The sequence below is a fragment of the Hesperophylax consimilis genome, chromosome 24, assembly GCF_061612785.1.
Source record: "Hesperophylax consimilis isolate HC1 chromosome 24, BYU_Hcon_1.0, whole genome shotgun sequence".
NCBI classification, from domain to species: domain Eukaryota; kingdom Metazoa; phylum Arthropoda; class Insecta; order Trichoptera; family Limnephilidae; genus Hesperophylax; species Hesperophylax consimilis.
This window is the reverse complement of record NC_142859.1, coordinates 20,561,815-20,583,862: the sequence shown is the minus strand read 5'-3', so window position 1 is coordinate 20,583,862 and position 22,048 is coordinate 20,561,815. Positions and strand designations below refer to the sequence as shown.

General features: G+C 35.9%; 1 protein-coding gene across 1 annotated transcript in view; it reads right to left on the bottom strand.

The window, feature by feature from the left end:
- LOC149412051 (uncharacterized) overlaps positions 1–21,421 on the bottom strand; it is a 29,109-nt gene extending 7,688 nt beyond the window's left edge. The window contains exons 1-7 of the mRNA XM_089646335.1: positions 21,304–21,421; positions 12,759–12,871; positions 10,315–11,847; positions 7,655–7,874; positions 6,414–6,685; positions 4,035–4,159; positions 3,281–3,393 (exon numbers count right to left, since the gene is read on the bottom strand). Of these exons, the coding sequence (XP_089502461.1) occupies positions 3,281–3,393; positions 4,035–4,159; positions 6,414–6,685; positions 7,655–7,874; positions 10,315–11,847; positions 12,759–12,871; positions 21,304–21,369 (2,442 nt within the window). The 5' untranslated portion in view covers positions 21,370–21,421. The remainder of the gene's footprint in view (positions 1–3,280; positions 3,394–4,034; positions 4,160–6,413; positions 6,686–7,654; positions 7,875–10,314; positions 11,848–12,758; positions 12,872–21,303) is intronic.
- Positions 21,422–22,048: the final 627 nt, after the last annotated feature.

The window sequence follows — 22,048 nt, the reverse complement described above, 5'->3', positions numbered from 1 at the left end:
AAGCTTTAGGGTGCACAGTTTACACCCGCGGTGTGCAAGCGGGTTCCCTACAGAGCATTGGACCATCCCAATTTATTAAGTGCATTTGTTTTAGTTGAATTTTTAATATGTACATAAAATTATCATTATCTCCATTAGCGATGTCATTAGTGATGACAAAATAGAGGGCAATGTTCGTTTGTGCATGCACCATAGACTGAAAAATTAATTGACCAACGACAGTTTTAATAAGGAACTTCAGTGAAATATGTTATGGCTTAGAAAATATATACATATTCATATAGATCAACAAAAGCTGATTCTGAATACATAAATCTTATTACAATTATTAAACAGGTACCCCTACATGTGATGTTACTTTGAAAAAAGCTAACTATTAAAATTATTTTAAGCTTTCCCTTACTGTGCTAAAAAAATCCACGCGTTCCGGTGCTGTGTAGTCAATACCAGTGGCGGCCGGTGGTCAAAATATGTGGGGGTTCACTGGATTACAACATTAAGTCATAAAATAAATTAAATAAAGGTACATACCTATTTATAAAGAAGTTCTATTCTCTGTTCATTTTGTTTAGCAAAGACCTCTATCAATGCTTAACACTGATAGTGCGTTCAGTCTGTCCTGGCTCAACGTGTTTAAAGATTTTATTCTTTTTAACGTTGAGAAACATCTTTAGCTTTCAACTGAGGTCATTCCAAAGGTCACGAATGGTGCACAAAAGTTTTAGTAATTTCACAGTCTCGGGAAAGTCTTCTAATAAACAAGTACTATAAAAAAGTTGTAAAATTGATAAAGCGCCGTTAGCTTTTGAAAAATCGTCGCGGGCGTAAATTGCACAGAGTTTACCTTTTAGGTACTGAACTTTATTTAGGAAGTCATACGTTTTAAGCGTCACATTGAAATCATGTTCTGGGAAATTTGACCTGTATCGATTTTTATTAAATAGCTCATTATGGTGTTTACCTTAGGCACGGTAGCCTGAATCCAATTGCATTCTGATGTCAACTTTTCCTAAAACCTTTAAGCTCAAAACTTTTTGTAAATGTAAATGATAAGAATTATGTTTTTTGATTTTTTCAGAAAGGTGAGTTACATCAGTAACACCGCTGATTGTCCAAACTGAATCAACATCGTAAATTAAACACGTAAAACAAAATAAACTATTCAATTGATCACATGCACAGAGCTACAAGCTTTGTTATACATTGTTTTGTTAAATGATCGAGTAAACTTCTTCGATCCAGATTTGCACTCTTATTTTATTATCAGTTCAGGTTTTAGGTGGACCGGCATTTTTTATTATCACTTTGTTTTCAAAACTCGACCTATTATTCTTAATGTATTCCACATTCAAACTCATTCTTAATTTATACGTTGAACAAACACAAAAGTAATCATAAATTAGTATAACATGCAATTGATATGCTTTATTAATAATTGATATACAAGATCGATATAACCTGCAATTAAACTTCAAAACTTTCTCAGAGTAAGAAAAGTTTTAAATTCAAGAGACAATGCCTGGCAACGGCGAATACTGACTGAACTGATAATAAGTAATCTGACCATCACTCATCTCTTAATGACAAGTTTTATCCTGTATGCTTGTATCGAAGAAGCGTAACATTCGCTGAAAAATAGCAGATGGTAAATTGAAACAACGATATCGACAATAATATCAAACATACGCGTTTTAGTTTAACTTTCTACTGAATAAACCGTTCCTTCTGATGTGGTGGTAAAACTCCGAACGCCGTTCTTGATATGGTATTATTTGCAAAGAATAGTATGTAATGGTATGGACCCACGCTTTCGACTGTTCCACAGAATATGCGACAAAGCAGTTAAATTTTGGATCGCAATCGAAAACGAACTGCTACGAACATAGGCACAAGTCAAAGTCGGTCTGCAAGTTAAGCGCGCTTAATAAGTAGGTACCTTTTGAATGAGATATTATAACCGAACCGAGTTTCGTATTGTGATTAGCCATGTCGGAAATCTTGTTGGTTGTTCGGCGCTCGGGAGCACATATTAGCTGGCCGCCACTGGTCAATACACATCTCTAAATAAGCAATTTAATATCGGAAAAATATGAATATTCATAGCTAATCGCTTATGTTTATTATATTTTATATCAAAAGTGATAATAATTGTAATTTAATTGCTGAGAACATGAAAAAACCATCGGCAAATGCTTAAAAAACGTGCGAGGGGTCCACTTCTAACGAGGGTCCGCGACCAACTAACGACCGGCTGGCACAACAGGCGCTGTACTGCACACACAGCTATGTGGTCGTAGGTATCAATGGTCTAAATCAAAATACAATTGTGGACGTGTGGATTTCTCATGTTCGCACATAGCGAACTAAAGCGGGACATCAATAGCGTGTCATTTCCTCGCACACTCTTCGCGTAGCAGTGTCTCACGGTTGATTGTATTTGTGTATTTGTTCCCGATTTTTAACAAAAATATCTGATTTTTAATTGAATTTGAAAACTATGTAAAATATTATTATTTAATTCAGTGCATAAATGTATAGCGGAGGAATACCTAAAATCTGAACCCAGAATTTATTATATTTATAGTTATTAAAGTTATTAGAAGCAATGTGTAGTAAATACACACCACAGATGAGGAAAGGTTAACTATGAAATCGACCTTTGTAAAAAAAAATTCTGGTATTTAAGTTAGAAGGTTAACCATTCATAATTTTATTTTACTGGAATTCCTTATTCAGGTCTGAAAGGGTTAATAACTAAATTAGAGATATATTTTTTATAAAATTAAGATAGGGCACATTTTATATTGCATTTATTGGTTGTTTTACTGTAACACTAGTAAAAGAAACTATACATAATCCAGTAAACCATCCCCTTACCATTTCCTTTACCTCTCCATTCTCTCCAGCCTAGCAACTCATAATTTTTTTTTGCTATTCATTAATTTTACAAATTACAATTTTTGTGATTTTCTCAACTACCATATTACGGTAGTCATACATGATTTAGATTATAATATAAAATAATATTTTGTAGAAACAGGGAAAGAACATAAACAAAAAATACATATAAAGTAAATTAATAAAAAGATATTTAAAGAAAATAGAAATAAAAATCAAATTATTAAAAATTAAGATAATACATAAAAAATTAGAAATGAGTGAAATTCTCATTTTATTTCATTTCTTTTTAATATACCCCAATTGGGGATGCCAAAGTCCCAACGGCTCCGGCGACTCTAGTGCAGTATGCACACAAGAGAAAAAAAGTAATTGCACCAACCTTAGGCTTCGCAGCCATCGCCTTGGTCAAGGTGAGGTCGCACCACATGGCGCGGCGGGCATTCTTGGCGCACTGGGAGAGGATCTTCACACTGTTGGCTAGTGCAAAAACGACTGGAAAAAGAAAAATTATATTATATAGTAAAAATGATAAATGGTCAATCCATTTAAAATCCCCATTCCCCGCCCCATAAATATAGTGCCTCCCCACGGGGTGATACCACAAACATCCAAATGGCCCCCAACGGCAAAAAAGGTTCCCCACCCCTGCCTTAAATGAGTACTTTACATGAATTAAATATCTCTTCTTCTTCTTTATCCTTCATCTGTCTCTTCGGTGGGTATATTTGCACTATAACATATAATGTCCACAAATAATATATTTTACTCATTGTTAACCCCTGCTGTGCGGCTGGCTACATTTGCAGTCCAGTAAAATTATGGCTACCCTGAGATGCACTGCAATGTGCAGTGTGTAGAACGAGATTTGATAAGTTTCGAATGCATATTGTTACTGTCCGTGGAAATTCCAAAGCGAAAAATTACATTTTGTTGAATTGTGTCTATTATTTCAAATCTAATTTTAAATATTAAATTTGACTTTCAGATGTTAACAAAATTTAACACGTCCCATAGGGGCTAAATAAAGTTTAATTTTTTTTGCCCTGTGCACGAAATGTTCTTGGGTAGTGCCTCGAATGCTAGGAGCGCAGTGTGTTAGGACTTTTGTACACTAGCATTATTTTCCAACTCACGTTTCTCTTCGTTCTGCTGTTGCAGCTCTTGGTGGCGGGCGTTTTCCATTTCCCTCACAGCCGCTTTCCACGCCTGGATGGCCGCGTCAATCTCCGCGTGCGTGTTCACCGATATCTTGGAGATCCTGAAATAGTCACGCCTATTTAACATCTCAATTAGCTAAGCTTAACAAGTGTACAACACAAAGGCAACAGTCAATAGAAATCCTTAAACCTTTTGACCGCTTCAATTAGTTTTTTAATAAATTATTATGAAAATACTTATCACGTCAGATCAAATTCACGAATAAAAACCTCTTGAGATGTTGATCACTCGAAAGATTTCTACCCAAATATGGGTAGGTGATATATATAAATTAAAATTAATTATAAATTTAACGATTTATGAAAAAATTATAAAACCTAAAATTTTTGGATAAACGGTTAAATCTAGATGGATTCATTGGCTTAAAACTGAAGTCCGCACTTCATATATTTAAATATTAATATTAGGAGGTATGATATTAATTAAATTGAATGGCCGAATCGAAAACTGTATGATGAGGCGGTAGCTAGCGTCACGTACGGGTCTGAGGAAAGGATTAGGGTCCTCTCTCTGCCGTATGAAAACCTGTGATCCCAATACAGGAATGTGCTTCCCCAAACCATCCACAGAGTAACACACAAGATTGTACTCACCAGCAGATTTGATTATCTTGGTGTGTTGATTTGAATGGGGCCCGCAATCTGATGATGTTAAGATAAATTCGATCACAAGCACTAATCACATTTAAGATAACTAATCACTGCAACACAAGTACATGGCGATCACAGCATTTACGTCGGATTATATCAGTAGTTACTGATACAGACCTTTCAATACGTAAAATGGAACATCTTAGCACCGATGAGAAGGTCAGCAAATCGATGAAGACTCATTGCTGTAGGTGACTATTTGTACAACAATGCGCAGACTCAACAAAGAACAAAGCTAGCGTAAACCAGTGGTGTTACAAAACAAAAACTGAACACCCTGAAAACTCCATCGTTTGAGTGGTTATAAAACAAAAACTTCAAACTCCATATGAAAAGGTATCTTATGTTTCGGCTGTGTTTTGCACTTATAAACTAGATCGCCCAAGCAATAAATATATGTAAATAACAAAACTGCTTTATCGGCACTAGCCCAAAATATTACGTTGCGCATGTATGATAGTATGTGTTGAGAAGTGAGTTACTTAAGAGCTTCACAGATGCACTCATAGAGGGCAGTGCATAGAGCTTGCTTGGAAGTCCGCAAGATGGCAGCTAGTGGCCAGTAGTCGCCAGGGCCAGTGAGAATGCTCCCAGACAAACTTACTGTTCCCAGATCCCATTTAGCCAGCTTCTAGTTAGGACGACTATCGAGTCACCATTGTAATACGCGAAGTATTAATAAATCCATGATTTATCACAAAGAACCAATTATTTATAATCTCCTCGTAAGGGAGTCATCTGCTCAGTAGATTGTAAACTCCCGCAAAATAGTGCATTTCTGACATGTGCTTTATTATCGATATTCCTTATGAAATATGATTTTGTTTTTGACAAATTTCAGCATAGGTCAGCATCGTGATTTTTGGAATGCTGTATTATCGGCAACTAAAGTATTAAATGTAAAATGGCCGCATATCAATGCTGATTTCTTACTGTATCACAAGTGAAAGTGCTGATTACAAAGTTGCCGATGCCGATCATTATCCAAGAATCTGATTTTAGTAAATCAATAAAAAGTTTTATAAACCTCTTTATATTGTGCATAAAGATCATTTTACTAATTAGATTACACATTATCTAAAGATGCTCTATTTAGATATGGTTTTTGTCATCTTATAAATATCTAAATAGCATTTTTACTTGACAACTAGACACTATGTATGGGCATTTAGGACAACCAAAATGTGGGTTGCTAATCAGGCATTTTTTCCATTACAGCTCTCAAGGAAGCATGAGAACAAAACTTTTTAAGTGTGAAAACATGTTGTATTTTCAAAATTAATTTAAATGTTCTGTTGAAATAGAAAAGAACAGAAAAACAGATTAAGAAAGGGATGCTTAGTTGGTTTGATCATGTAGGGCGGATGAACAAATAAAGGAGTACAAGCAGAATATATGGAAGCAGAAGTAAATGGTAAAATAAGTCGGGGACGCCCGAGAGAGACGTGGCATTCAGGCGAATCAAATTTTTGCATCTGGTCATGTCAAGAGTCAAAAAAACAAAAGAGTATGTATGAGTCGATGCATGAATGTGAATGAAGCAAGGGTATGTGGGAAGACAGGAGTTGTGTGACATTCCATATATCCACAGTCATCTCATTTAGAACTAAATAAAATAAAATACATAAATTGAATTTAACAAACCTCTCATGGAGATTTTCTTCTTCTTCCTCTTCGGCGCAGAGATTAACTTCATCTCCGGAGTCCAGCAGTTCCCCCCTTTTCAGCACGGTAACCTTATCACCGTCAGTTTTGGTCAGTGACCCGTTGCGCTCTTTGTTGGTTAGGATCTTGGTGACGACCACGCCTCCAGCATTGGCTGACGACGACTTGTCCGAGTCTTTTAGAGCCTCGGATTTATCCTTGTTTATGGCGGACGAGCGGAGGACTTCCATTTTACCCATCAGAGTAATAACCTGAAAAATTATCACGAAAATTAGAAAGAATAAATGTTGGCTGATTATCCTATCCAGATGGTTTAATGTTTCATCTGGACAAGAAAATTAATTTAATTAAATGATATTGATAGGAATAAGAAAATTTTAAGGGAAGAGGTAAAGGGGAGAAAAGGGAGATAGGCGCCTCTGGTTAGTTCTCACTCAAAAACACAGATTGAAACATGAGTGGCAATTGGGTGACTTGAGAAATGCACATCTCATATGTGACTCCACTGACAGACAGTCTGGGTTCTCACTTCCTCATAAACTCTGGTCCTCCATCAATAGGATAAAGTGCTCCTACAACTAGTGATGTGCACCCAGGAATATTCCCTGGCCTACTATAAATTCCCCAAAAGTCAGGAATTTTTTTTTTAAAGGTTTATTCTGAATGAGGTTATCTTTTTCTTATTTAAAGAGTTAACAATGACAGTAAAAGTACTTTTCGATATCTCTCAAAATAACAAAGTTATGAGCTTTCAAAGTGGACTTGGGAAAATTTTTAGAATTGTACCTTGCGCGCTGTCATACGAGACACAATTCATAATTCAAATGGCAGTGATGCAATACTGCTGTGCCAGTCATTGTATGTACTACGACATCACACACTTATCAGCCGGCCGCAAATATCAACATTTTGACAACTTATATCATCGGTACTATTCAGTATTTTCTTCGGCATATTCAAATTAATTTGATACATTTCTAAATAACACGAAATTTCGTTGCAGGAGACAAACTCATGGAGATTTCACCATTTAGATGACAATTCTCCTGGTCATAAGATAGCATAGCCTTATGAGGTCTAGAGGGCGACTTCTGAGGTTCTATACTGGCTCGCAGACTTCCATAGATTGTCCCCCTCCCCACACGAAAGAAGAAAAAAGAAGGGAAAGTTAAAATCAATGATGGAAAGGCAAAATCTATACAGATGTAGATGTAATGTACCTTGGTGTGTTCCCTAAGCATGTCCACCGCGAGGCGATCCACCCTGGAGGCGGCGATGGGTGTGCGTGGAATAGGGATACTGTTGGCCGAGGACACCATGCGGCCGGGGAAGGCGCGGGCAAGTTCCGCCTCCGTCTGCTTGCGTTCACGCTCCAGCTGGCGCCACTGCTCGTAGCAGACTTCAAGTCGGGTGTGGAGGACGCCGGATGCGTCGGTACGCCTGCAGATAAAAAAGTATTCAAAATATTTGATTACATTAGGAGACATGGAAAATTACAATCCTGCTGTTCCGAGTATTGGATTATTTTGTCGATTACCTAAACTCACCTAACTTTCACTAAAAGATTGCGTAAATAAATGTTCTGATATATTTTAATGCAGTTATAATTGAGCCCTTACGCAGAAAAAAACAGCATTATGTGAACTGAGATATTGGCTGTTGTTTTATAAGGTATTTCAATGAATGGATTACAAAGTTTTGAGTACAATACATGTAAAAGAAAAAGAAAATAACGGCATTTTTCCATATATCAGTATTTTTTTTTTTACTAAAAAAATTTCAATTAAATTTGAAAATTAGTAATTTAAGACATGTCTTACAACATATTAACACATTTCTGGTGGGTCTGTCTCCGGGAGAAAATAAAGGTCCCATGCGAATTTCTTTAATTTGTTTTAAATCGCTATATCTTCGAAAAAATTAAATTTCTTAGTAAAAAATAAATTTATGTGTATATTTAGCATACCCCAGCTAAACGAAAATCGAATATTATTTGAAATGCAACTCAATTAATCTTTTAATATGTTTATTATGGTCCGCCTATCAGTATTTTCCATACCTACTTTCTTTAAATATGGCCGACATCTCTCACATAAGAGTTGAGTTGGTGCGGAATAGAGATAGAGATTTGAATCGGGTTTCACAATCATAAAAACCCTCATTCCAGGAATTGAATTATTACAATAACAAATAATATACTCTCCTTTTGTTGAAATACCGATAGAAACGAAAGGCACGAAGATAAATATAAAAAGAAGTCTTGCATTACGATTCGATAATTATGTACATATAGTTGGGACCTTTACAAAGAGATTGGTATATAACATTCATATGAAAACATTGAATAATTCTGTCTTTTCTGCCATTGAAAATAGGTTAAACTAAATAAAAGGTAGAACTACCCATTAAGCATCAATCGACCAAACGGGTAGAACTACCTTTCCCGGCTGAAGTGCCAAATATGCATACAAATATGCCAAGCGCCTATCGTTTTGTCGCCTAAGCATTTCGATTAAGTAATGGCCGACTTGTACTGAGAGCGTGCTACCGGCCGTCACCATACGCCTTGTACTGTCATCTGTGGTTGAGATTTTAAAACGATTTTTGCTGCGAAAGTAGTTGGGATCTATGAAGCGTAATTTGAATGGATCTGCACAAAAACAGCATTATCAAGATAAAGCTATTTTTCCGAAAAGGGGCTCAATTATTTAGTAAGTAAATTACTCAAAACAATTTTAAATAAATAAACAGTTTTTATTTCAAAGTTCTGTCATAATATGCAAAATTTATGGGTATGTTCCTATTCTGCTGTCGTAAGCAAAAAGGCAGTTAGGAATTTGCAAAGGTCACACTCTGATGTACTTTTTATTATAATAGGTGAAAGGTCTCATATATCAGAATGTGACTTTTGCATATTTCAGGCCACCTTTTTGCTTATGACGAGAGTATTATTATATTAATGAAAGCTAGTTTGTGTAAGTATGTACATATATCATTTAATATTTGTTCAAAATATACAACGAGGCAACTATAAATTAGAAAATTATGAAATAATTTTTCAATATGTTAATTCCTTTTCAAAATAATGTAAGAAATTTAGGACGGGTTGTTTCATGGAATTTAACAATTTATCAAATTTCAAAGTAAAAATTTTGTGAAAGTAACGTTCAAGTTCTGTTATTATTTCATCACCTGTTGTTCACAGTATAACAGAACTCTCACAGAACTTGATTATTAACTTTGAAATTTGATGAATTGTTCAAATTCTCTGAAACAAACCGTCCTTAATGTTAAAAGCCAATCTACTTAATATAATAAAAATTCAGCCCACGTATGTTTGTTCTTGCAAAACTCGAAAAGCAGTCGACCGATATCACTGAAAATTTCAAAATTTGTTCTTATTAGTGCCAGGAGCGTTTAGAGAGTGGTTTGAATGGTGGAAAGAAGTCGGGGACACTCGAGGAATACTTAATACAATATCTCTGGACTGGAATGAGATACGAAGTCGAATTAAAGTCCATGTAATGTAGTTCTTTAACGGTAACATTGTGGTATACAGTAGTGAATGGTGGAAGAAGTCGGAGACGCCCGAGAAAGACATTAGCAATAGTGAAGCATTGCTGAGTCCTCTAGTGTTAAATAAATCAAGGAATGGAACATGGCAGCTACAATTTGTGAAATTATGAATTACTGATCCGATATGATATAAAATACACAAAAAATTTGAAGGCATGTTAAAATTATACAGAAATTTACTTAGTAGATGTACTTCCTTAGGAAGATGATTATGATAAAAAACTTAATCAATTTCTTGAGCTACTACAGATTTGAACTGCAAGCCATCGCATTTGCAAAACAGAAATCATAGCATGAAACAAACCTGAAGTTCCTCAGGTTCATCAGGGGAAGCCAATCCAGCCAGGCGGCCAGAACCTTGGCGGAGGTGAGAGCTGGTGGAGGAAGACCCAACGCCGGCACCATCACGCCACTGACCCTGCCCTCCTCCACGGCTTGCTGAAAATTCTGGTTATTGTATGTCAACCTTATGTTCTCCTGGATCTCTTTCTGCATCTCCATATTCCTCTGATACAACTGCTTCTGCGTTACATACGTGGAGTTTGCCTGCTCGATGTTGCGTATCATCTGCTCTCGTTGCAACGCCAGCGCAAAGTTCTCGGCCTCTTTGAATTTCTGCTCTTCTAAATAAGCTTGCACGGCATTTTTCTTAACGGGTGCATTGTTATAATTACGCTGTTCTGTCGTAGGAGGAGCAGCGACAAACTGGTTGTGTTGATAATTGCCCGCATCATAATTGTACGCATTGTTGTTTTTGAAGTGGTTTGCTTTGCTTATTGCTCGATAGGGCGGAGTATTCATCGACGCATTGGTGTTTCTTTGATTCAGGATCTTGCGCAACGCTTCCTCTTGGGTTATCTGTTGTTCTTGGGCGGGATTCCTGTTATACTCTTTGTTGCCGTCCATGACTTTAACGTCGTTATAATTCAGATCATATGTGAACGGCGGAGGCGGATTGTTGTACAACCTGGCGTCGTGCTTGTTATTATAATTCAGCGGCAGTATTGGTCGTTGATTATTCTCATTCTTATAGAGATCCTTGATCTGATCAATGTCTACGTTCAAAGGCAACGAATCAGGGTAACGTCCGTTATTCCAATTGTACTGTTCCGGCATTGCGCCGTTTCTGTAATTGGACGGTTTCTGTATTTGCTGAGGCATCACGTTATTTCCCATGTGGTGGTATCCATTCCTATCCGTTAAATCCAGCAAAGGAATTGTGAGACTTCTCTCTGTCCCATTCATCCTGTTATCCCTTTGTTTCATCGAATAACCTCCGGGGGAATCCATCATCTGATTCGGAGAATACTGACTGTAATCGCCGTAATTCCCATTAGCATTCCCATTACCGTTGTAATTATTGTAATCCACTTTCCCGTAACCATTCGTAAACAACTCGTTGTTATTATTATTGTTGTTCATGTTGAAATTAGGATTATTGCAAACTTCTTGCGCTGCCATTCTCAAGAGGTTAATATCGAAGTTTGGCACAGACAAACAATCGATGTAGTTGTTGGAGCCATCGTAATTCACAGTATTGACATTGTTGTCATAGTAGTTGTTCGTCGACTTCTGTGTTGCATTGCCGTACCCCATGTTATCTCTTTGAGAATTATAGTTCCAATCTTGACTTTGTTTGTTCGTTTGGGAGAAATCCAGGTTGGTCGCGTATCCGTTGAGGCGGATGTTCCCGTATCCGTTAGGGACGGGGTTGTGGGTGGAGTCAGGGGGGTAATAGGAAGTTTGGGAGTTGAAGGGAGGGGATCGGGTGAGAGAGGAGTCGTAGGGTCTGAGAGAGGGGTTCAGGGGGCTGTGATAGCTGGAGGGCGGTGATGCTCTAGAAAAAACAAAAAAATAATGAAACAAGTACTAATTGTAAATGGTTATGTTTTATAACTACTGGTGGGAATGATCAAGGTTTATGTTCACATGTGGGAAAAGTCAATGATTTTTCACCAGTTTTACTTATAACTAGCGCAGACCTATGAAAAATCACATCAGTGTCTTATCATTTTTTTAAATAAAATTTGCCACGGTCGAGAATTGAACCCCCTTCAACGGCTTGGAAGGCAACTATGCTGACTTCCAACTTAGATTTCATCACCAACTACTCATTTATGTAAACACCGAACATACGAATTAGTACTTTTGAATTTTAGATTGTTACGTATCACATCTGAAATTATATTGCTCAGTATTTACTAGCCGGTTTCACCAGATTTTTTTTCTTATTGAAAACTATGTAACAACAAGCTTGTCTTACATTTTGACAGTATTACAAAGGTGCACAGATTCAGAAAGAAATAACATTACGAGCTGAAAGTAGCATTGTTGACCAGGAAAAAAAAAAGGAAATTTCATGAAACTGGAAGATACATTCGTATCAAAATGGATAAAGCAACCCATGAATGTAAAAATTAAACTCTAAATACAGGGTGACTGTCCGGGCGTAAAGTACGCAAACTTCGGGAGATAGATAACTTGTAGAATCACCCTCCGAAGTTAGCGCACTTTACCCCCGGACACCCTGTATAAATGAATAATTTAAGCAAACAGGTTGATATAAGAGCACCCCGCTGACAGATCAGTAGAAAATTCTCCCTCTTCTACATGAACAACACATGCAACAAAAATAGACATCACAATGGAGCTGTCAGTAGCAGCATATTACACCTCTATAAGCTTTCAACGACATGAACAGAAAGAGATAAGTTGGTTCGGAGTGGTCACTAAGCAGTAATCACTCACTTGGAAAGTTCTTCCTCAATGTCGATGGCGGGCTCGTCCAGGATTTTGGTGATGAGGTCATACACCATGCTGTTCTCGTCCTCCGCCGGTCCGGTGCCATCCTTTGTGTCGAACTGCAAACGTAACCTCAAATTAATTTATTTGTTTATAAGTGAATACCACACAATTGTCCAGGTCTAGCCTAAACAAGATAATGGTTTTTATCAATATTATCAGTGATAAATAGTACCCGGAATCCAGTCGCAAAAACAAGACCTTCAGGAAAAACAATTTAATTTTTATAAATGCACATAGGCCGAAAACCTCTCTCCGAAAATGACTCTTCAAAAGAAAAAATATTCAAAAATTTGTATTGATGTCAAATTGGAATCTCGACACAAATCAATAACTTATGTTTTATTTTTATTTTAAATAGTTCAAACGGTTCCATGATAACTCAACACAGTTACTTTTCAACACACCTTTAAAAAGTGATATAAAGTCATTAAAAATGTTGAAAAACAATAAAATTTAAACCTAACCTAACCTACTTAACCCAGTTAATAAAGTTTTTGTTTCATCACTTTCCTTGACTTTATATAACTTTTTAAAGAAGAGATGAATTATCATTTTGATGATTTACCCGGTCACCAGTTCAAACAATTGTCAATCATTAACTGCCGATTCTCGGTCCGTATCACCATTTGGTCAAATTTTAATAAGCCGTAAGAGTAACAGCATGACCAATATGCCTACACTGAGGCCTAAGTTTCCTTGCTATAAAATGTGGAATAATGCCTTGACCACTGAGCAGAAAATCTATAAGTGTGATCTATACTGATTTGAAAGAAAACTGAAACATGCCAACAAAATTGATTATCCATTCAAGAAATATATTCGATATTCAATCAATATCACCTAAAGTAAGGTGAAATTGAGCTCACTTCAGGCACAAAGAAATGCCACAAGACGCTGATATAAGTTTACCTCTTTAGTGACATTAACAAAAACACAGTTGATAAACAATATACATTTTTTGTAATTATTATAAATAATATACATAACTCGCCGTGTTGCACTAACTCCATTTTTAGCCAAAGTTTCGCTCCTCCTTTTTTAGAATGAACCATCTCCAAAAGATATCAGAACACTTTCGAGAGTGCAAACTCAGCCATCCTGATAAATCGGCAATTCCAGAGCTTTTAATTGGAACCAGCCATTACCAGTCCTGTGAAGTTCCAAGACACATAGAGTATGCCTAATTATGCAGACAATTGAAATCAACAAAACCCCATGAATAGTCCTTGGTATACTTGACGGCCACACCAAAACCAAAAACCTTTTTAAATAAACTAATTAAAACTGAAATACCAGACCCCCTTGGAGCAATGGTTTTCAATCAGCGGTGTGCATACCCCCAGGGGTACGCGACGCTTGAAGGAGTATGCGCACACCTTGTACATGCCCTGTGCGGTATGGACATTCTGCCTACAAGGGGTACGCGAGTTTGGGCTCTTGCTGAAGGGGTACTCAGTAAAAACCCGAGGATTAGATCGCACATGTTTTTTCATGTACATACATAAGCACACATTCCACCACAATCTTCAATTACCTCGCTGATGATGGATACTGTTTGAGACGTTGGCTAAAGAGGGAGGTAGTGCAACACGGTATAATATATTATAATATATATAAAATATTATGTTATTTGTCCTTACTATTTTCATATCGGAGGTTTAGTAGTGTTGCACAATATTCAGATCAATCTTATCATTTTATTGCTGTTGAAAAAACAAACAACTTAATACAACTATAATAATATATATGTATATACATAATCACACACTTGTACTTGTTGCCAGATTTGTGTAACAAAACCTTATGGAAAATTACAGTGTATAAGCTGTAATGATTGATGTTATTTTAATTATTGTCATCAGGGAAGTATTATGACGTTTTTTTTCTGATTTTCACAATACAACTGATATTTAAACGGTAACTCATCGAACAGTTTATTTTTCTATGCATGTACTAAGGAATGAAATATGTTTGTAATATTCATTAAAAACCTTGAAATATACTATAAACAAAGAGGAAAATTCGCACTACAATCCTTGAAATGTGCAAGAAAAATAAAGCAGAATTTATTTAGTATTTTCAATATGAAACATCTTACAAGATTTTGTGTTGCAGATTACAAATTATTATTGAAACGATATTAATAACATTCAAACAATACGAATTACAGAGAAATCGTGATTGATCGATCGTTCCTTGAATAATTATTTCCAGCATATTTTGCTAATTTCTTACAGTCCCAAATTAATTTCATACAAAAATAGATTGAATCAATCATTCCTCCTTGCATCGTTTAACCCCTCAGCAACGTAAGCAGATATATGCGTTAAAAATACGACAGCAGTCAAGTACAATAAGCGTGTTTACACGTCAACGCGTGTCTCTCCATAGAAATCGTTCTTACTCCGTTATTATTTTAGTTACATCCCTCAAACAAAAACTAAAAGGTCGATTATAGATCAAGCTACACATCACTACCAAGTTGTCTATGGAAATACAAAACAGGAATCTGCTGACAGTCGCATAATTGACACAAAATTTTTATCCGCGCAAAATGTCTGCCGGTAGCGCCGCGCGCTTCACATATTAAATTTTTATAAAATATTTTTATATGAAATGATAAAAAAATGAGGTGATAAAAGTGTTTATTACACATATATACAATAGAATAAATATTTTTGTTTACATAATCTGTGATTTTAGTACCATTTTCACCTAAAAACATGACGTGAGTCATTTTTAACCTATTTTTCATGTTTCCATTCTAAATTTAAATATTTACAAATGTTAATATTTATTTATGATACAACAATTTGAAAGCCTATTTTGTAACCTTTCTAAAACAGTTTTTACTATTCGGCTCCGTTCAGTAATGTTTCATTTATAGAGCTTTGATTGTGAGGCGGTAATAAGACAACGTTTTCGTGAAATTGACATTTCGGTTAAGACATCTTAGCTTCAAGTTCGCGAAATGTCGGAGGGGTTAAAGCAAGCAATTTTTCTACTATTTTACTCGATCGATCGCTAGATGTTGTCGGTAGACAGTTAAACGCAGCAGTGCACGCATGCAGTTATCATTTTACTTTCTAGTTTTTATGCGTATCAACCTTAAAAATTAACTGTCGGATAAATAAAGTATGCACTCTTCAAGAAAGATTAAAAATTGACGAAGAGGTGGAAAAAAATTCGTTGATGAAGCCGAGCATTTAAGGCTGGCCGCATACATACGTTTTCCGTATTCGATTTCCGAATTCGTTTTCCGTATTCGGAATTCCGTGAGACTAGCGCAAACGTTCGTTTTTCTTCATTCGGAATGTATAAACGTCAGTACCAGTGTTGCCACCAAGGGCGATATATCGCCATTTAGGCTACTCAGAGCGAGAATCGGCGCCGAAAAAATCTAAAAGGCGACTGGTCGCCAATTAAGCTACTATCATTTTTAAACATGTCCCGAAATTCTCTAGCCACCCCCCCCCCCATGAAATTTATTTTTCTGGGGACAAATTTTATATTTTCTTGAAATTCTCTAGCCACCCTCCCATGATTTTTTTTTATTTTCTGGGGACAAATTTAATTTTTTGAAATTCTCTAGCCACCCCCCTCCCCCACACGAAATTTTTATTTTCACGTAAAAACATCAATTTTAAACATGTCCCACCTAACAGCAAATTCGGCTACTTTACGCTACCTTATGTATGAGAAACGGCGATATTAGGTCAAGATCCGTTGGCAACACTGAATTACGAACGGAAATTTCCGTACGTTTGCGTCAGCACAAACAAACTGTATGCAATAGCTGCGTTCCACATGACGTCATTAGGTTTTTTCCATTCGGTTTCTCCGAAAGCGCCGGCTCGCATTCGGAACGTGCGTAAGGAATTTGTTCCATTCGGAACTAAAACGAACGTGTGCGGCAGTTAATGTATTTTCTACTGATTCCGTGCATTCGGATGTCCGAATACGGAAAACGAATTCGGAAATCGAATACGAAAAACGTATGTATGCGGCCAGCCTAAGAACCGCAGCATTTTTTTATGTAAACACATTAATTTATATGTGAATTATGAATCTTTTTTTGGAATATGTACCTACTTATATATTACATCACTAAGTATGAATCTAGTTATTTTCAGTATTCCTTCAACGATTGTTTTCCCGCAATCATATTTTATTTCAAAGGCACTCTTCAAAAATGATGGATAGAAGTTTTATTGCAGTTTTTTTTTAAATTATAAATAATTTGAATACAGCCCTAGTCAAAATTGCCCGAAGTCAGTGGAACTATGACATTTACAATTGGGGTATGTAGTGAGGCTGAAGGGTGTGGGGAAGGGAAGGTGATGAGGAAGAGAAAGGATATAAAGTACCCGGCTCTTCGAATCTGATTACAAAACATGGCTAAAGTGTGGTCTCTCACTAGGGTGATACTGCGAGTATTGAGAAAAGAAAAAAGATTTGGGTGCGAATAAGTCTAAAATGCAGAATCTTCAGCTTGCCGTGTGGATGCGATACCAGAGTGCCACCGAACCCAAATTCCATACTGTCATTTTTATCAACCTATCACTAACATCGTTTTTAATTTTCTGTGAGAGTCATAATATCGACGCCGGAAAGTCAAAAGGGCGTAAATGACAATTTATCCAAAAACGAGTTAATTATACAGTTTTGTTTAGACAAAAATTCTAAAACTAAATGATTAACCCTGAGGAGGCGGACACCTGCAACTGCAGTGTTGAGGAATTGTGCCCACGCAGATCCAGTAGCACTGTCGACCTTATTCATTCATTTTACCTTTGGATATTACTTCTACAGGGTTTGTTAAGCACAAAAATCAAAATGTCAATTTATCAAGTATTGTATTGTCTTCATGTTGGCCTTAACAAAAATGTATTTATATTTATTGAAAATTATTGCTGGCTCCTAAATCGCGAACTTTGATACTGTCTTGTAGACATAGACTACCCATTAGATGAGGATAAATATGTATGCCATAAGCAATCCCTTGTCTGTTGTGGCTGGACAGTATCTGAAAGCAGAACATGTGTCAGCATGCTCGATAGTAAAATATTATTCTTCACGAAAACGTACCAAACTCAATTGAACCAGACAATACAATTAGGATAGAAACTCACTGAGGGAACTAATAGATCTATTAACGGGAGAAACATGCAGCTGTTGAGAGCAAAAAGAAATGTGAAAAACATCCATTCATCAGCAATGTCCTGCCTTGACGGGAAGAAGATTCAGATACTTAGGAAGTCACGAGGAACCGGGAGACACGACAGAACACTCAATGATAACTCTAGTGAACTTTATTAACCTTTTCCATGCCAGGGATAAAATGCCAATCAGCCGCCGTATGCCGACTAACACTATTTTCGAAATAACTTTTTTGCAAAATTATGTTTTTTTAAATTATAACGTCTTACCAGATAATGAGTTATTTATAAAAATTATATATACCGGTCGGTGGCCGAGTTGACTCGGCTGGCTAAGTCCTCCATCACAACACAAGCAACATTTTCAGCTTACTGTGGTGGTAGTAGGAGATTTTCAAATATTGTCAGGTTATTTGTAACCCGGGAATGTTTGTCTTTCTTTAAAAAAAAAATCTATCCTAAGTAGTTTACCCAGAATAACTATTTATTTTCAAAGAATTCTTTTTGTTTTTCTAATGTTAAAAAATATAGTATAGTTAAGACCATGTGAAAATATTCCTGAGTTTTATTATATTTTCCAGCTAAATAAGCTTTCTTCACAATAAAAATAAATCAAATTAATACAGATTATCACTTTTGAAAATCGGAATTATGTTATTTGGCAACACGCTTTTTCACAGTTAAAATAAATATTTTTGCAAGTGACGAAACAACAAGCTAGAGTGATATTAACCCTATCCCCGCGGGAGACGCACGCCTGCGACGCACTGTGCATGCCCTGTACGCGGGTGGCACATCTGTGCGACGCAAAGTTTCTTCGGCGTTATGGGTATGAAACATGCTTGAGCACGGTAAAACTTATACTCCTAAAAAATCTCACATCTTTACACTACTGACATCTTACGATATTTATCCATAATACGTATCCTAATCATGGATACAAAGATTTGAAGGGATCTTCCAACTCAGAGCGAAAAATGAATCAGTTTGAATTCTTCCCGCGTCTTTACACACGTTATTGCGCAGGCGCATTTTATAAGATTCTCAAACAGATACGCTCGCCGTGTAGATTACATTGTTTTATCGAATTATTGTTTGCTTCTTCGTGGATATGAACTATTTTAATTACAGTGTACATTAATCTGATTTATCATATTTTAAAATAAGTTCAGTTACATACATTCATTCAAACTATTGAAGAAATATAAAATTTCGTCAGTGTTAGATTATTTTCAAATAAAGATACGTGGTTAAAACTTTTTTATAGTGAAAAATCAAGTGTAAAGTTGTACAAGTTTGACTTTTTATCAATTTTTGAAAGTATTTTTATTGCCAAAATACAAAATGTCGGGTCGTGGTCTTAATGACGAAGAAATATTTGGTGCTACTTTAGAAATAGATTCAGATTTTGAAATTAGTGACAGTGACGTCGATAATAATTGCAAAGCTGCTGAAATACATGTAAGCCATGATTCTGCCGTTATGCGTTGAGAACTGTTTCAAAATCACGATAAAAAAATATATTAAGTGATACATATTTACGGTGACATAATAACAGAAAAATTATTTCATTATTTTTGTAAATTTAAGTGTAGTTATTTTTTATTATATGAACCTTTTTAAGTGTGTCAATATTTCATGTATCCAGTCAAACGCGACATCGCACCCATAAATCAACCACTTACATCGCACCACAGTTGAAGAGCTCTACTCCGGCATGTTTATAATCATGTGTATCGTTATCCTTGAAATAAACATGGCCGCCCGGGCATACCATATCAGTTACATTATGAATATATACTTCGAATTTTTATCAAGCCCCATTGATGTTCGGATTGTTTATTTATACTTGAAAAGATAATTCAAGACATAAGCGACGTATTTTTTAAAACAAATTTTAAAATCCATGCGTGATTATTGTTTAAAGTCATAAATTAGATTGATGATAAATAGCCCCGCGTGTGAACGAAGTGATACAAATTAATGACGCATAGAAAAGGTTAAGATACTTTATTTTCTTGGCAAGCAAATAAAATGTATTTTATGCATTTTTTAAGGTTCAAAATACCATAAAATCGAGGAAAGTGCAGTGAGCTAATCCAACGTGGATTTTCCAGCACACAACGGGTACAAAAGTCAGAAATCCATGGTGGATTTCTTGACTGAGTTACTGTCAAAGGAATCAGGCGAAAACACGGGTCTTTGGCCTCAGGTGGATTCGCCCATCCAAGATAGATTTGCCAGCATACGACAGGGACAAACGTCAGAAATCCATGGTGGAGTTGTGAAAACGAATCAAGCGAAAATATGGGCCATTGGCCTCAGTTTTAAAGGAGACCATTTCGGTATCTATTATACATAATGCAATTGTGAGTTATTTGATGTGGCAATGTTTTTTGATACAATGACCTGACTTTGGGTTCATGGGTTAAAAACAAATTTTATCCATAATAGAACAATATAATACGTTAAATTTTATTTTCATCGGTGTTCTGACAATGCTGACTTAAAACAAATGTTGTTACAAGTTTATGCTAGAACACACAGATTTAACATATTGCACAAATAAATTAAACTGTTTTAATGAAGAAACATTGAATATTTGCAGTGAAAAGTGAATCAATGGCAGATAAAGGCGGTGGCTGTGCAATACAGTGGATTTATGATAGTAAACAATGATATCAAAGATAGCAAATTCTAATTGGAATATGTCTAGAAAAATAAGTTTTATAAAAAACTTTATATTGTGGAAACTGTGGAACATTTGAAGGTCCGTTATCGATAGAAGAACGAAGCAGGTCTTAAGCTTGAAAACAATATGTTTGTGCGCAAAATATGTGATATGTTTATCGTGAACACACTTTCAATTCTGGAAAATTGTCGCTTTGGGTTTTGATCGATGCAGCAAAAACATTCGAATATATGTAGATTATGTTGTAAAAATCAATAACCATTTGTTATTATGCAAGTTGCACGACCGGGTTCAAGGCGGAGATGCACTTTATTGAGTATGCGCGAGTCTTCGACCCGGGTTTCGTAAAATACAAGTCAATATAATATAACCAAAATGCAACTGACAGGCGCATCCATATTTAGTTACAGAACCCACATACAACAAACGATATCTGATATGAAAAGCCATAAAACAACTCAAAACATTGCAGTGAACAATAAAATAAAGAGTTCTGATGTTCGTCAAAAGAAAAAAGAAACGCTGGCACTAAAATAAAACGCCTCCCACTTGTAGGTCAAAATGACATGACACAAATATTTTTGAAAGTTCATTCACGCATTTTAGACGGATAATTTTTTTAAGCAGTTATATTTACCTCGTCGTGTCCATTTTCCGTTCCCTTATATATATTTCGTTCTTTATACAAATCACTGAAGGCCATTTAATGAAAATACGTTCGAACAGTACTGACGTTTACCTAGGCCATTTTTTTCTTACAAGTTACAAGAGTACATACCACTACTACATGGGTGGTCTACCAACACACGCAATGATATTCTTAGGCGAAATAATAATGCTTTTCATTACATCCATATACCGTGTACAGTTATCAAATAATTGAAAATGGATTTATGATTACATTAGGAAAATAAAAAGTAATAAAATATCACACTTACGCTCATTTTTCCAGAATTATAGAGAAGAAAAGATCATGTTCTACGAAAAATTTTGAAACGAAAGGCGGTAAAGGCTTCCCAGTTCTATTGGAGGCTAGAAGCACGCCGCGAACTGCCAACTGAAGAATGTTTAGTACTAAGTAGGTACCTAGTAAAAAGAAAAATTTTGCTTACAAAAAATCGATCTGGGGCATTTCTGATTATTTATTGTATTCGAGAATGCCTTCTGACTTATATTTCTGACACTATAGGACTATTGAATTCTTAAATTATAATTCATTTATACAAAGATTTGTGCGGCGACACATTTGATTTTGACACAGCGCTGCTGCGTTTGTAAGATTTTCATAAAAATATACTATCTTATTCAAACATTTATGAAATTTGCCACACTTGACCTTCAAAACAAGAAAAAAGTTGCTTACCGCTTCTGTGCCAAGAGCG